We start from the raw sequence: 17,628 nt of genomic DNA, 5'->3' as shown, positions 1-17,628 counted from the left end.
CATATTATATCTGCTGCGCTTTATGTGCTTGCAGAGTATACCATAAAACGTTAATATGCATATGCAGTTCTCTGAATATTAAGCCTATTATAATTGTTGACATATTGACATTTTGTTGCCCAACTGTATGTACATTGATTTATTGGCCAAGCTTCTCGATTCGTTTAAATACATGCTGATGATGAGTTTGTCTTTAGACGCATTTGAGCTTTTGTTAATCGCTTGGAAATTAAAGTTTTCTTGCGTTTGGCTTGTCCAATATCTCGTACAATATAGTATATATAATATTTATATACCTTATCATCAATTATGACAATCTGTATGCAAGGTGCCTCAAGACATCTTAAGTGTTTTACTTTTCTTATTCTGTATTGATTTACTCTTGCAGAACCATGGAGCATGACCTGAAGGAGATAAATGTGCCATCGAATCCGGAAATTGAAAAATTGCAGCAACAAGTCATTGCAATTGTTGTGGTGCGTAGAAAACGTTTGCCAATATAAGAATTTATATAGATGTACTAATTTTACAAATGCTCTTAAGGATGATCTGTATTTAATTACATTATCCTAATGGTTTCTGTTTATTTCACTGTCTTTTGAGTTAATTTATTTGAATTTACTGCACAATTTTCTTTATAAATTCGAGATTTCATTTCATGCACTCTTTTATCGTTTGCACATTCCATATACCTCTTGGTTGTTGGTTGTTTTCCATTTTAACACCTTTGGTTTTTCATTCGAATCATTCACACACTCACTCACACACACAGACACACACAACTCACAAAGCAACGCGAGCAAGTGAGATTCTGGCGCCAAAGGCAGCTCTGCTATCAGCTTGCACTCCGAAATGGAATCAAATTTCCGATACTTGTACTTATTCTCCTTTGCCGTTCGTTCAGGAAAAGCATAAGTCCGTTGATTTGAATTCGTATCGAATTGAATTGAATGCAATTTATGATCAAAGCTTTAAGTGTGCAATTTATAGAGAAAATCCTTAAATTAAGTTGAAAATACTAATTTTAAATTAAGCTGTTATTATAATTTATGTTTTTTTTATTTGATTAAATTATTGTAAAATCTGTATAATGTTCTAACCAAAAGGTGCTTTGCATATATTATTGTATATGTACCTAAGTACATTATTATTTATTATGTGTAATGCTTATTTATTTTGTGTAAATTCATGATTTTTTTATTTGCAATTTCACATACCATCCATTTAAATAATAATAATAAAACATTATTCGTAATAATCTGTCCACCAAGCTAATCAAGAACCAATTCAAATACCAGATAAAAATACCAACAACCATCACCCAAAACAACCACCACCATATACCAGAATCACCGTATCACTAGCTCTACGAGGTCTAATTTGGTGTCATTTTCACGCTTCAAATTTCAATTATATACATATAAAATATCTCTTTGTTTTGCGTTATTTGGAGTTCTTGTAACTGTCCCCTCATAAAAATAAACAAAAATAAATAAAGTAAACAAATGACGTTCAACTTGGTTGCGGCTGCGTCAAACGTAATTGTCCAATCAACACATCCCAACAACAGCATAGATACATAAGTATCTGCTAATCCTTTCACCAACGCTTATGTACAGCAAATGCTTTTTGGCCTTCATAAACTACTATGTAATGCAACCTATGAAATATACCCTTCATGGGGAGCGATTGACAACTTGAACGTCTGTAGCTTTAAGGCGTTTTATTTGACTAGAGCTCTATTAAACACTATGAAACTATGCATCCTTTGCACAGGATACGTTGAAAGCGCGCTACAACGAGACAACGACGCTTGCCACAGTTGAAAAGCCAAAGCCAAGCGATGACGATACGGAAATTGTTGTTGTAAGCGATACAGTGCGTCAAAGACGTGCACGCACGCCACAGGCCGGCGAAGGCAGTACGCCCAACACAAGTGCCACCGACGCGCAGTCGCCGAAGGTGCGAACAGCGGATGCTAAGCTCACATCATCCAGTGGTGAACAGGTGCTGCCCGATTTGCTTCCTCCTCAAACGTTTCGCCTGGCTGAATCCAGCACACTCTTCTCACAGATATCGCTGAATCCGGGCAAGGTGGCGGAAACATCTGCACAAGCAAGACCAGCGAAAAATAAACGCAAAGCGCCGGCAGCGCCAGCTCAGGTGGTTGAGATTAAAGTGAAAAACATTCAGAATGATAAAATGTCTGTTCAGAATATTGCGCTGGAGCCGCAGCAGGGCGAGATTGTGGACACCGTCAATATTTTGGAGAGCGTGGAGCCCCTATTGCCCGAATATGTGCAGACCGTGCAAATTGTGGATCTGTCCGAAGACTCGGACTCCTCATTGCGGATCGATGCCAACGGCAAGGAGGTGCGACGCAGCAAGAGCAAACGTTCCCTCTGCGATTCCCCGGTGGCCAAGTTGGACGATGGCACTGACGCAGACGCCGACGGCGACGCGGATGATGCGGAATCCTTGTTGCGTCCTGCAGCGGGCAACACGAGCACACCTCTGCTGCGAGTGGAAAAGCAGCGTATATCCTTTGATGAGAAACGCAAGCGGATTGCCCATGAGCGTGACATACTGCGCGATTCCGAGGAGGATGAAGCGCCACAAAGCGCCGCGGCGTCAAGTGAAACTGCAAAAGCAGAACAAGAACAGCGACCCAAAGCCAAACGCTGGCGTCAGCTGCAGCCAGAAATGGAGGCTATTACACCCGATACGGAACCAGAATCACCCATTCGGAATAGTTTCTATAGCGCCGACAAGGAGGCAGGTTTTGATATTGAGCCGCTTGTGTTCTCCGATGATGAGGAGATACCGCGCTTTTCGCTGGAAATGACACCAAGCTTCGACTCTGATAGTGATACGGTAATTTGGTAGAGCTTGGGCCATCATTTCAATTGTTTTGCCACGACTCTTTCTATATCTTTCCCTATTGATCATCGCAGAGCCGAATTGAGACGCCCTCCACCAAGAAGCCGAACTCGTTCCTGAGCAAGGTTCTTAACTCAATGCCCTCGCCACTGGACGATTCGAATGTGACCCTTAAGAGTCCGCCAAGTGAACAGCCCAGCACCAGCCCCATTAATCTGGAGCAGCGTGTTCAGGAATTCAATAAGTTGGCCAAGCAGATGATCTATAAGCTGGAGCTGACCAAGGTCAAGATCGAGCAGGGTCACGAAAGCGAGGCGTAAGCATACAAAACTTCAACGAATTTCACACTAAAAATGTAATTATTTCGTAGTGAGGATCTCAGAATGTTAATAGCGCCGGATGCGGCCACTCTGATCTCACAGGGCGATTCCTTGGTGCTCGAAACGCACGGCAAACAGGGCAGCATCTCGCGCCTGGTCATGCGCACCCAGATCATTCTTAGAGAAAAATTCCGCGAGGTTCAACAGGCCAAGTAAAGAACTTAGCGATTGCCGAGGAGTGTCTTCTTTTATTAATACATTTATTTATTTCACTCAACTATCAGATCGAAAGTAACTGGCTCGTCTGCAGCACGTTCCACTCCGGACAGCGTTAATATTGAGGAGCTGGTCACAAAAGGTTTACGTCGCATAAATGTGCTCATCGAGAAGCCCGTTAATGTCAAGTCCAGCACTGAGCTCGAGAAACGCATGGAGGACATCAACGTAAGTGTGACCAAGCTAATTTTACGCTGGCTTTCGTCCAACATTTGCCACATCTGGCAACAAAACACAATTAATTGCCCATGGTCAAACTGGGCAGAATAATTATACCCCTCTGCATAAAATTCTTTTCATCAGGAGTTTTATAAAGTTGTTAAGAAAGAGGCGGAGGCGGAAAAGTATGAATCCTTGTCTCAATCCGCTTTTCTGCATTGCTTGAAAGATGAGGCCACATTTTAGAAGGGGTTGATAAGACAGTTGTAGATGCCTTGGAAGTGCGAAAATCTTAAAATTTAAAATCATAATTTTCGATGCATTACAGTCTATTTCATTAATTTTATACAAATTAAAATCACCTTCGTTTGAGCTTATTGCAATGAGCATAGGGTATTTTCTGCCTTAGCAAGACAATTTTAAATTTTCTTTATTATAATCGAGCACAATATTTGGTATTTATAAATTTTTATATTTTTTTGCGTACTAATTTAGACATCTTTGAAAGCGTCTGCGTTTTTTTTTTTTCTGTGCTCTTATTCCAACCACAAGTTAATTGGCCTCTTGAGAATTCAGAGCATCGGCACAGGCACAGGCAAACTAAATGCTGCCATTAGGAATGCCCAAAATAAACCAAAAGTTTTGACATAGTTACACAGACATCTCGAGACATCGCGTCGTACGCCAACAACATTCAACAACATCAGCAACAACAACTGTTACAACTATGCATATTTAGAGGAGAGCTAAGATATTATTCAAAGAGCGTACTTAAGAGATTTTTGTCATGATAAAGTCTGCTAAATTGTGATCCGCACTGTGTGAGCTTATAAAGGTAGTTAGGTCAACATATCGATTGTTTAATGTGTCTAGTGTCATGTTTTATTTAAAAAGGAAACGTAATAAGAATTGTCTCTAAAAAATATGTACATAAATAAATATCTAGGTCACAAAGCAACATAACTATTTCCGTACCAATTGTGACTGCAGAAATAGCTCACTTGCTGGAATTTGAACTATATATGAGATTAAAAAATATTTTAAAAATAAATGAAATATAAATAAATAATTAATTAATGAAAAAGTAAATCCACAAGCGATCAATGAAATAAACTAATCGCGCAGATTTAATACATCATATTTTCTATAGCTTAGTAAGTTTTATAGTTAGGCAGGACAAACATCTGACAGTCGGGTTAATATACTTATAAACTATGGCTGAGCAGTCCGAAATTAACTTTTAAGATTACAGACTTATTGCTTTTGAAGATATCTTCAAGAATAATTGTCGTGTTTGGCGTGTGCACATTGAAAAAGTAAGGAGGAAAATTGACGAGAGGCCTTGGGCCGAGTCCATATATTATACAATACCATATATCTGCCATATGCATTGTAATAAATATTCGACACTCTAACGTTAATTTTTGCCTGTTTGCGATGTACAAAATAGTACTTAGTTTAAATTTAAATGAATTGCTTGACAAATATTCTTCTGGGCAAAGTACATATTATTATTATAGTATATCTGTCATATGCCTTGCAATAAATATTCGACATTCAAACAAGTACTTTGTATTGAATTTACAGGTTTCCTCTTTAAATTGAAATAAATTGCTTGGCAAATATTCTTCCGGGCAAAGTACATATTATAAAATAGAATTGTTTTAAATATTCAACAATCTAAAGTTTGTCTGTTTTCGTTACACAAACTTGTACTTTGTATGGCTTAATTAAATTTATGGTTGTTCTGTTTAATTTGAAATAAAATGCTTGACAAATGTGTTTATTTCCTGCCCATACAAAATCGCCACAATTCGACAATTTCGATCCCTAGACGATGACATGCCCTAAAATCCATCATTAATCAATTCGTACATGGGTTGTTTATTTTTGTTTTTCTTTTTGTTTGGTATAGTTTTTGTTTTTTTCTTGTTTTTGATACAGGCCCAAACGATGACAAAATAATACGAAATCAAATAGGAAAGTGAGAAACCTATATAGTTAAAAATAGAAACATGAAGAGTCTGGCAAAGAGAAACATTGTGAGGCATTTCGAAGAGTGTTATTTCAACAAGCAACTATAATTTTCTCCCTTTGCCGGCGGCGGCGTTTGTATATTCAGTATGTGCGCGTCTCAAACACGCAACGGTCGCGTCGCTAGTAATTAATTTCGTGATTAATTTGATTGATTAAAAAGCGTGTACGAAATTCTCTTGGCGCCAAAATTGTTTGCCCTAGAATCTCCGATGCAATTCTGCTGGTTGACACAGTCTGCCAGTGCGGTATACAAACAGACGTCACCCACCCACAAACAACCAGCAACCTAGCTGTACCAACCATCCAACCACCCAACTACCCACACACAGACACACATATTGCATTGATTCACGTACTTGGCTGTCCCAGGGAATACTTGCATGGGACTCTCTTGTTCGATTGTAGCCGGAATTGAAATTCATTTACCGTTGGCCCTCCCAGCGGCGTCCATTTTGCTAGAGTGCGTGCCGTTTCCTTCTTCCGCTCAAGCGCTCAGCGTGCATTTATTGCTAATTTTTCATCACCACAGCAGATAATCAGCTCAAATTTATTAATGGTTGAACTCCTTGCAGGAACGCCGAGACGATCTGCAGGTGATTGTCGGCGCCATTGGCAAGAATCCCCAAATGCCAAAGGTTACGCCCGTCATGATGAACGAAATTGAAAAGGTTCTCAAAACGCACTCGTCGCTCGACGATTTCATTTAAACTGCCCGCTTACACACATTTTTTTTCCATTCCCTTTACAGACTAAAAACAATTTGATTGCTCATGCCGATTGTGTAGAGCTCTCATTGACGGAACTGAAAAATGGCAACCAAATTGGCAACGGCAACGGCAACGGCTCCACCAACAGCCGACAGGGTAAGTGATTTTAGCTCCTATTATTTGGTAATCGATTTGCAAAGGTTATTTATTGCGCTTTGTTTGGCCCCTTAAGGTCAGTGGTTGAAAGACTTGTAGAGCTTGTATACACTTGGTTACGATTGCATAAAGTAAAGTGTTTTCCCCGTTTTTATATTGCGCACTTTTAATTCAATGCGCTGAACAGACGGTTGTATAGGCTGAACTTTATAATATTTTCAGAGTCTGTAATGTGTATAAACTGTACTGAGTGCCTACCAACCAAATTGGGTATATTTACCGATATGGATAGGCGTAGAGGTATCACAAGAGTAAAAGAATTTTAATCATTATATACATGCATATATAGACATATATTCAGAACAGACTGAAGGCTGGCAGCTAAAATTTGTGTCTCCACCTTATATCGATTTTTATCGATTACTTGGAAACGGGGCAAGTTATCGATTATCGGAAACAAACTCGATCTGCGTAGACACTAGGAGGACCTACAGCTAAAATTTCAGCTCTTATAGATTGTGATATCCTTGCGTTCATACATACGGACGGAGAGACAGATGGACGTGGCTAGATCGACTCGGCTATTGATGCTGATCAAGAATATATATACTCTATGGGGTCGGAGATGCTTCCTTCTGCCTGTTACATACATGTGGATTTTGCACAAAAAATATATACCCTTATACCCAGGGTATAAAAACTGAAGCCCCGAAGCTATATTGTTGGTAGAATTTTATTATTTTCGTTAAATAACGTTATTCTGATTGGTTACAGCAAGCCCTATCATTTTCATATTCAGAAATTTTAATTGTGCTACAGAAACTCAGATCGCAGGGAATTAACGTAACGTTGAATATGTGGAAAAAAAAGTTTTAAACACAATTTATCGAATTCGATGGCCATTTGCGAAAACGCGAGAATAAGCACGCACAGTACGTTTTTATTATTTTTCTTCTTTTTTTTTTTTTTTTTGATAATTCTTTTTACACATTTACGCTTTTGAAGTTTTTAATTTCATATTTTCATGCAGCCGGCAATATTTCGTTGCATTTTATGGTATTTTAATGGAATATCTCTCTACTCGTTGCCGGTCATTTCCCCGCTTTCCATCTTTTGACTTTGTTGTTTGCACCAGTTAAGGGCTCGCATCCAAATGCGCCGTGTCAATAGCACTTTTGACATTGCACATAGATATTTTCAAATGTATGCATGTGGGATACATGTGTCGGGTGTGTTGGTTTACTGTGACGGAAGCGACGACTGTTCCGGCTTACACAGGACTGCTCTTTTGAAATTTATGCTTAAATATTCAAAATTCAACATAAATCGCCAAATATATATATTAAATGGAGCGCTTTAATAATAACAGGGCAATTTTACAAATATTTATTAAATAATAGAATTCAAATATATAATATTAAATAACCTAGCCGCTTAGAAATGCTTTTCTACGATATAGTAGTTCGATTTAAAACCATTTTGCAACTATGTGGAAAGAATCGTCGAGCTATTGAGATGCAACGGCTTTTTGCAGCACACCGAAGATTAAATACCCTTGCAAACATTTGAAAAATTGAAAAGCTTACCATATAATAACTAATTTCTCGACCGATTGTTCAATATTCACCCAGCTTACTAAAACAAGAAATGGTCAATAATCAAGAAAGATCAAATATCCTTATGGATATGTGGAAAGAATTTTGAAGCTCGTGATAGCAGAGTTTGCTCATTTATCGATCTATTCTTGCTATAGAGCAAAAAAGTATAGCTATATTAGAAGAAAAAGTTGTTGTTGAAGCTTTATGATATATGCCACATATGTATGTGCTAAGCATTGAGGTATTAATTGAGTTGTGTCAATATATCTTTGAGCGCAAAAGTTGTTCATTCTAAAACCCTGTATTCAATTGTTCATTCCCGTCAATGCCTCCCATTCTATATCATCTGACCAATTCGGAATACTGTAAGAAACAGAAATTAAAAATCAATAAGAAACGTTTTATGTATAAGCCAATTTATTATACCACATTTGTATGGGCATTGCATTCGTTACTGAACGAAAGTCTCTTCGAATCGGATTAAGTCTCAATTCGAAAGCACTTTTGCTAAGTATTGAATGCAATGCTTCGTTGACTGCCCACTTTCTGAAAGTGAAACGCATTTCTTAATATTGAGCTTGGGGTTTTCGATCTTTTGACGAAACTAACTTGCCTAGACAGAGTCGACGATCGATTTGAGTTTTTTGAAATGATTGATCCGCTCCGCTGACTCGTTTCGGATGTACGTTCCGATTTGATGGCGGCGGGTGCCGTGTTTCTTTGTGGCTGGGGCACACTCGCCAGTGTATTGGGGGACGTTTTAATTAAACCTTGAATTTTGATATAATTTTCAATCTCATCCCTTGCCTGTACATCGACATGATATAACGAGTCGGATATATCTATTGATGCATTGGGGTTTGGCAATGGCAATTCGCACATCTTTTTGCCGTTCTTAGCTATTGTGAATTCGGCAGTATCAAATAAACGTCTTCGTTCCTCAAAACTTATGCCCTTCTGAGCTGTTGATTCTTCCGTGTTCTCCTGCATTCCCTTGGGCAATATGCTTGGCTGTGGAATGATAATAACTACTTTTTTTACACGCTTCATCGTATGCTCGATGTTAGCTTCGGTCAAACGCTTTACCAGATTTACGGGATTTAAAACAACTTTTTTTTTCGGATGCGGTGTGCCAACCGACAGATATTCGCTTATAGAACTCCTGTTAGAGTAAGACTCTTTTCTAGAGCTTGGCCTAAAGTGCGATGACTTTCGATGGGGCTGCCAGTCCGTGGCATGTTTGTCTTTTAGGTTGTTCATTAGTGATTTGGGATTCACGGCCTTTTTGAGATTCGGAGGGCCCAATTGTATACTTCCTGCATCGTCTTTTCTTGTCCGAGTCTCGAACATTTCAGCACGTTGTTCGATTGCCCTCGCCGTTTCTATGTTTTGCTGACTAGCAAGGCGTTCGCGGAGCGTCTCCGCATCCACTGCCGGAGTTACTCGTGGAAATGGTGTCGTTACCCTAACGGAAGCTATCCGCATTAGACCATATTCACGAAAAGCCAGAGCTGATGTGTCCGATTTGCTGAAGAAGAGCTTCTCATGATGGCTCCTTGCCAAGGATGTTATAGACCTAATTGATGGTTTCAAGCTCGCAGCGGGATGTGACCTTAAATGGGTAGCTGACATGACGTTCAACATACGTACTGATGCAAGCAAAAGAACAAAATATATATGTAAGCAAATATTTTGTTTTTTCTTTTTTTTTTTTTTTTTTTTTGAATTAACTTATTTGCTGTGTTGGGAAATCAAATATAACATAAAATTGTTTAACACTGCTTGCAGTGCCAACTGTTCAGAGTAGAGCTTTTGAACAGCTTTCAAAGGCTACCCTTTTATTCTTTGCAATCTATCGGAATGGGAAAAATAATTATGAAGAATCATTTTATTGCTGAACTGTGACCTCTCTATTGCTAAATGATTTAGCTCATAAGATGTAATGTAATATGATGTAATAAAGTACTTTCCTCCATGTGTGAATTTAGTTAGAATTGAAAATCAAACAGAAAATGTACCTACATCGTTATTTGAACCATAGACTTCCTGAATAAGTAATAATGGCAAAAAGGCGAACTTGATTTCAAATCAGAGTTTAAATAGAAATTATGCGCTTTAAATGATACGTCAGGCAATATTTAGATTATGTATATTACTACCAGGTTTCATCCGGCTTTTCTACTATCTGGCTTTATTCGGCTTTGCACGACAGACGCAGATATTTCTCTTACATTCGGAAAAACGCAAAAAACGATTCACAGTCTTCATCTTCACTAAGATTTTAACATATCTTACACATTGGCCCTGTTTCGCCTCAACCTGCAAAGAGAAGCCATTTCTCTTAGAATTTATTAGAAAAATACATTTTCTAACTTAAATTTAAAAAATATCTTGTCTTCCGTCTGGCCTCAAACCTTTGTGCCTTGGTAACTGTTCAGACAGTCAGCCTAAGCTAAAAAATACATATAGACAGATAACCAGATAAATAGATAACAGGTATTGTCCATTGTTTGTCCACTGTTTTAGAGCATAAGAAAGAAACATCGGCACCGCGAAAGGTAACCATATCTTCTTGTTTTATCAATTGTGATTTATTTACATGAACTTCCATTAGCAGGCGTATTGCTGAATGTGAATACGTAGACAGAAATTTATACAAATCGCAATTGACGATCCAAACAGGTTCCAGTTATGAATAAGTTTGCATTAGAAAAATAGCGAAAGTGCGTTCAAGTGAGCTCCAGTCGCAATCTGTATGCACTCTCGCTATTTGTCAAATGCCATCTCCTTTTGGACATAGAGGGGCGTTCAATGAAAATTATTCGGCTGATTTCCTGATTTCCTTGTCAATAAGTATGATGGAGAGCTGCCAAAGCTAGTTTGTGACGCTGAATCATTGAGTTTGATTTTTGTATTGCCGGTTAGTGTACCGGCGGGTGCTTTTATGAAGCCTTCTTTTCGGATAAACGTTTCGATGGCATCTGTCGCCCTCTGGTCTTCGCAAAATGTGCCGTCAACTATGTCTGATTGATCAACTGGATTTGACATAAAATATTCGCTCAACTTCTTTCCATTTTTGGCAATTGTGAATTCGCCCTTACAGAATAATTGTCGACGTTCATTAAAGCTAAGTGGATGGCTGCTGGGCCCGGAGTTAGTCACTGTGCCTTGGCCACTTTTTTTCTCGTCCATTAACAAAGTCTTTTTTTCGCCTCGCTCTTCGCTGCTCGTGCTTCTCCGAGGACTGATTAGGGTGACCTTTTTGCGCTTATGCTCGTGCTCAGTAATGCTAGATTTATTGCTGAAGTTTTTTCGCAGACAGCTGGGCAGGGTATTGCGATTGTAGCATGAAGAGCGAGCCGACAGGAGGTTCTTGACTGACTTCCTGTCAGTTTCCATTTCTGTCAGCATCGTCTGGATGTCCGATAATCGTCTAATGCTAGCCCATTGATGGGAGAGTTCTGCATTCCAATCAATTGTACTGATCTGCCTTTTGAGTAACTTGGGATTTATGGCCAAGCCCTTGTTAGGGTGCGGAGTGCCTGAGGGCATTTGCTCAGGATGCATTACATGTGTCCTGTGTGACGTGTTGCTAAAACGTAAGATACTCATGGCAGAATCACTTTTTTCCAAGTGAGCCCTTTCGGTTTTACTTGTTCGCTCCTCCTCAAGGCGCGCTGTAAGTGCCGGCATATCAATTCCCTTAGATATGCGTGGGTATGGGGTCGAAGCCTTGTCTGCAGTTATCTTTATTAGGCCATAGTCGCGGTCTACAATTGGTATTTGGTCAGGCGGTTTGAATATCAGATTTCTCGATTGACTTTTTTTTATTTTGCTCAGGAATGATGATTTTGTAGTTTCCGTTGACGCCATCGTGAAAGGGATGGCAATCGCGATTAACCGTCTTGTGGGCGTTTCTGTGTCAAGCAGCTTTTGTTTTTTTTTTTTTAATTGTTGTTTTCTTGTATGTGTTGTTTGTTTTCCTGTTTCTAGAATATGTTCTTGAATTTCACCTATTTTTATATCGTGCTCACCTGAATCTGAAACTGCTTGCCGTGCCTACGCGGCACTGCTTACATTTTGATTTTGAATTCGGTGAGCATGCGATAGCTAAATGCTCTACAACTGTTTGTGTGCCAACACATAACCGTGGGCATCGACTAAAAGCACATTGTTAGCTTTAAGCTCTGGCCAAAGCTTTTTCTTTTGCCAATTAGCTTTGCCACTTGCCAAACAGCTGTTAAGGACTGCGGGCAAACATTTCAAAACAAAACGTTCAGCGGTAAGGAAGTAACTGAACTCGTTTAAAATCCTTGTGCATGTGATTAAATATGAAGAATAGCACAAAATGATTTAAATTCGAAAGTCTCAATAATTTGCTATTTAGTGAGAGTTTTCAATTAGAAACATTCTATAAGCTTCCTTGTGAAAAGAAACTATGCTCTCACTTGTCGCTTATAAGAGCAATGTGTAAATTCTTACAACGAATTTTTTAATGAAGCTGGAAACACTATTTAAAACCTCAAAAAATGTTTTTAATTAACTTTAAAACTTAAAGCTGTTTCATGTCCGTCTGCTTGTGATATCAATTTTGTATCTAGGTTTGTGCTGTGCATAACCAAAGTTTAATAAAATAATATTTGAAATGGAAAATGTAATTTGAGTGTACTTAAAAAGTAACAAAGCAATATAACCAACATATGTCCTTCGAAAATAATATGTTAAATGCTGCACTCTTTTAAAACAATCTATTTTTATAAAATGAATATATAATTACGTATATTCATTTATGTGTTTTAAAAAACATATAAAATTAAAAAATGTCCTACTCACAAAACCAAAACATTGAAGTCCCGATCCAAGTAGGCATTAATAAATATGAATATTAATGAGTATATAAATATATATATACAGAATCTAACGATAATGTGAATTTCATACAAGATATGTTCGGCTTGAAAATTTCAATTGCCCTTGTTTTTCCTTAACAAAATTTAATTATTGTTCAGCTTTTAACAAATCAATAAATACTAATAATTAGTAAAACATTACAAAATTATAAAATTATAATAATTATATGTGTGTGCCATTAAAACGCATATGCTCAGAGTTCAATGTGCTCACCTTCCCAAGGTATTTGAAAAAAGAGCTGAGTGACATTGAGAAGCAGCCGCGCGACAAGTGGAAATATAACATTTTCTCCGGTTTTAATGAGTTATGACATAAGCTTTATCAGGCAGCTTCCCTCGCCAATTTCAACGCGTTTCACTTACATTATATATATATGTATATATATGATTTTTTTTTTAGCTCTTTGCACCTGCCAGACTCTGATTGTTGTCGTATAAAGGACAACAAGCGTCAAAATGGGTGAAAAGAAATTTTGCACTTAACGTGTTTTCCATCTCCGGCTACTTCAGTTTGTGTCTAAGGCTTGTTAGCTGATTTTTTTTTCTGTTTTTTTTTCTTCATGTTTTTGCCATATATTTGTTTAACAGCCTCTTGTGTGATGTGACTCTCATGAATTTTATTTCAAATGCTTTCATTCATTCATTCCGCATAGACATGACGAGTAAAGGCCTGTCTCAAAGTCTGTTCCTTTTTACCCCTAGTTGCCCTGCCCGTTCCGAATCCCTTGTCGCAAATAGAAGCTCTAATCCTGCGTGCTGGGGCGTTCGTATAAAATAACAACAACAATCATAAGAAAGTAAACGTCGCTACGTAACTTCTGGACCTACAGACACAGCTCAAACACAAGGACACAGACAGACTTTCGTAGTTATTGGGTTTGCTTTCACGGCTTATGTGCAACTGAAGCCCCGAAACTTTCATAAATTTCTGCACTAGCTCCATAGGCTTACAAAACTTGCCCAAGACTTTTCTTTTAATACTTTGCGCTAAGTATTTCAAGTGTTTCCCTCGCCCCTTTCGTGTGCTTTGAATTCTTTGCGTCCAGTTCTGGTTTTTCAATTGAAAGCTGCCATTTGGGGCGTCAAGAATGCGAACTAAAAAAAAAATAATATTATTTTGTGCATTGTCGAGTGTGGCATGCCTTAAAGCAGAGTAAATGAAATGTGCGCTTACAAAACGAACTGCATATTCATTAAGAGCCTTAAATTCTTTACTTTATAGTAAACTTAATAACAATTAGGTGAATAGAATGTCCATTTTGATATTTTTTGACAAAAATCGACTACTGTGGTGTGGGTCTACTTGGCCGTGCACAGCCGGCTAATTCTTGCTAGTTTTGATTTTTCAGCTTTCTTGCAGTGCAAACTAGAAAGCTTCAGAGAAATTCTCGTGCAAATTTATTCTCTTTCTTGGCCGGTTGTGTGCGATGCCTGAATTACGGCCCCGTCCTGCTTTGCAGCCACTTGAAAGTGTGTTTCATTGAAATAGTTTTTCATTTACTCAACGCTTTTTATGCGCCTCTGGACAGGCATTTCGTCGAAATGGCCAACTGGGCGAGCTGGCAGAAAAGTGAACCCGGCAAATATGGCCCACTGTGACAGGCGTTCGCTCTATACGAATGTTGGCCATGGTGACCGCAATTGGCCGACACAAAGCCGCAGCCGTTGCTAATGAGGAAAATAGCATTAGTGACTGAGCTACGCAGGCATCTAATTATCGTTGTTTTTTAATGAAAATTTGGTTTTTTACTTGCCGTTTTAGATTACAACAACGAGGCGAGCGGCACCGGCGCTTTGGCAAGCAGCTTCGATAAGTCCGTTCTGCACATTTCCGACTGGTTGACTTGGGAACAAAACATGATCAAGATACAGAGTGTGGTCGTGGACGATGTGGACGCAGTGCGTTTGGCCATTGAAAAGCAGGAGGTAAGTTTCAGCTGCAGCAGCCGGTTGCAGGTTGAAGTAGTGTCCATTGCTTTTGCTCTATTTCTGCTTCGCTTTGTAGAAAGTTTTGCGTGAATTGAAAATGAAAAAACCTCAACTCAATGAGCTGGTCCACACAGCGGAAGTGCTGAAGGGCGACATTAAGCGACAGCAATTGCAGGAGAAAGGTAAGCTCTTAAAGCCTTATTACTAAATAAAAATAACTATTTAACGGGCTATTTCATCTAAACATTTGTTGTCAATGCTAAAGTTTACAAAACCAAAACTAGGTACATATTAGGTATTATTGGAGAAACACACTTCATATGTATGTACATATATATCAATGTGTATTTCATTCTACGAATTGTGGTTGATAACGAAAAAATTATTGAGCTTTTCTACACTCGATAAAAACTTCATTATTAGGGAAAAATGTGCATTCTATGCTTTTTTGAACGGGCACAGTTTTTCTTATTTGAATATTTAAATTACGAACTGTGCTCTAAGACGTATGTTATACATATGTAAAATATAAGGGAAGGCTTTTTTTTCTCTTCCTTTTAATATTCTCCTCCTTCTCTCACCTCTGCAAACTCCTCTGCACTCGGTCTTCTCCAATTCTACATCCCTTTAGAAGATGCATAGCCAGTCCATTGTCATTACGAAAGCTGCCAGAAATGCTAGTTTTCCTATTAAACAAGCTTTCAAGGAGAAATCATTTTGGAGAACACATGTGAACGTTTCCTAATTCATCGAACAAATTGCCCATTCGATGGCACATGGAAATTTCATTAGACCTTTTAGCTGCTGTCTGCTAAATGCCATTATGAATTGCATGCAGATTGTGTTCAACCTGAAGCCCTGGCGAGCTGTGTACATTTTCCATTTCCCTTAACGACTTTCGTGCAAGCAAATTTCCGCTTTGCCAGTCCAACTCACATACCACGGTCAGCGTGGTATGGGAAGGGCGTTCCGTTCAATCTGAAATATCCACTTAAAATGACCAACAGTTGCTGGCTCGCTTGCCAACTGGCCCAAGCGAGTGGTGCGGTCGGTGGTGCTGCTGATGCAAAAATTTGCATGCCGTTGCCGGGAACCTTCCGACACAATATGTCTTGCACTTGTCCCGTACAATGCGTCCTCCGATAGGTTTGGCTGCTGCTAAAAAGACTAAAATTAACCAGTAAATACGATCGATGGAACGCACTCAGATACTCTGTAGTTGTACTTGTGGGATACGCAGATATTCTTCATGTTAACTGAGATATTAGGTCAAAAAAAAAGCTTAAATTATTTCAATATAATGCATATAATATTCGAAGACTTTTTTAAGTTCTTTTCTAAACTTTTACGATTTGTTTTATTTAAATCAAATCACAATTGGGTTTGAATTGCTAATTTCAATCGTACCTGAATGCAATGCCATAAACATTTGGTCCATAAACATTTAATTATCTGTATTCTAGTATACAAATTCTTCAATAATTGAAAAGTTCGAAAGTGAGTCTATATTTAGTTTTTTTTTGTTCGTTTTTTAAAGGGTATTGTTAGGTGACAAAGCCAAAGCTGTCGAATGGCATTGAAAGACAATGGCAAGGTTCTCAGCAAACACAAATACAAATATGTGCACAGGACACACACACACACAGACACACACACACACACAGACACACACACACACACACATTTATGTAAATGGGAAACATGTCAGAATTGAGTGCCAAACATAGGAATGTATAGAATGCCCTGCACTATGAATCGGAAATGGAAATGCTTTTTAAGCCGGTACAATTCAGTGGTGAATATGCACCATCACAGTTGGACAGGCACTGGACTAAAGAGTGGAATGTAACGTTAAAGAGAGTGAAATTTTTCATTGCATGCCTCAAGGCGCATGCTCAGAAGAAGATATACATTTGGGTATGTGTGCATGCGTGTGTGTGTGTGTTAGTATGTGTGCTCTGTGTATTTTTTGCATTTCGTTCATTTTTGAACTCTCTGCGGAATTTTAATGTGGCATCAGGCAGCCAACATTTCTGTCAGTTGACATTTAATTGACAAGCGCTACGGAGTTGAAGTGTGGGGCGGGCTGCTAACATTTTTATGCGCCCCTTTTGTTGTTGCGGCCACTGTTGTTGGGTCTGCTGCTTGTTGGGTCTTACATAGTTTTGTATTTTATGTCATTGTTTGTTGGCTGTGGGGGAATTGGCCTGCAGTTGGTTGCATTGCTTGTGTGTTGTTACATATTATTATGATGTTTGGTTTGTCATAAACATTTGTAACTTGTCCTGCGCACGACTGTTGCCGTCGACCACGTACTTAAGTGAATCCCTGTTGTTGTACCACTAGCAAGACGTCACTGGGGTCTGAGCTTGGGGCTGGATACTGGGAATTCACTTTGTTGTGGTTCCTCGGACACATTACAGACGCCACACAGTTAAGGGGGGCAGATTTCTTCTTTTTTTTATTTTTTCTGCAAGAAATGAGCTTTGCGCTGGTTACGCAAGCTGCACATGTTATATGTTATTCAAGATTAAAAAAATACAAAAAATAATTATGTTATATAAATATATTGTAGAAGAAATTGATTCAATTCGCTTCAATTTAAACCTCGAGCTGATAATCTAAGGAAATCTATCTTATGCAAGGATTCTTATGG

The 17,628-nt window shown here is 38.6% G+C and overlaps 2 protein-coding genes across 4 annotated transcripts in view; one reads left to right on the top strand and one right to left on the bottom strand.

Annotated features, from left to right (window-relative positions):
- The window catches only part of LOC115759659 (dystrophin), a 184,243-nt gene that overhangs the window by 32,383 nt on the left and 134,232 nt on the right, over positions 1-17,628 (top strand). For 2 of the 3 annotated variants that reach the window (XM_030700653.1, XM_030700649.1), the window contains exons 7-15: positions 389-476; positions 1,777-2,874; positions 2,955-3,196; positions 3,251-3,412; positions 3,485-3,644; positions 6,245-6,340; positions 6,421-6,535; positions 14,806-14,969; positions 15,049-15,154. In XM_030700653.1, coding sequence (XP_030556513.1) covers positions 389-476; positions 1,777-2,874; positions 2,955-3,196; positions 3,251-3,412; positions 3,485-3,644; positions 6,245-6,340; positions 6,421-6,535; positions 14,806-14,969; positions 15,049-15,154 — 2,231 coding nt within the window. The remainder of the gene's footprint in view (positions 1-388; positions 477-1,776; positions 2,875-2,954; positions 3,197-3,250; positions 3,413-3,484; positions 3,645-6,244; positions 6,341-6,420; positions 6,536-14,805; positions 14,970-15,048; positions 15,155-17,628) is intronic. The other variant, XM_030700654.1, reaches the window with a different exon arrangement.
- On the bottom strand, positions 10,715-12,181 carry LOC115759662. The gene has a single exon (XM_030700658.1). The coding sequence runs from the start codon at positions 12,004-12,006 to the stop codon at positions 10,942-10,944; it is 1,065 nt and encodes a 354-aa protein (XP_030556518.1). The 5' UTR covers positions 12,007-12,181; the 3' UTR covers positions 10,715-10,941.

Source organism: Drosophila novamexicana, unplaced genomic scaffold (genome assembly GCF_003285875.2).
Source record: "Drosophila novamexicana strain 15010-1031.04,08,12 unplaced genomic scaffold, DnovRS2.1 tig00000308-arrow-arrow-pilon, whole genome shotgun sequence".
Classification (NCBI taxonomy): Eukaryota; Metazoa; Arthropoda; class Insecta; order Diptera; family Drosophilidae; genus Drosophila; species Drosophila novamexicana.
This window is presented reverse-complemented; position numbering and strand designations above follow the sequence as displayed.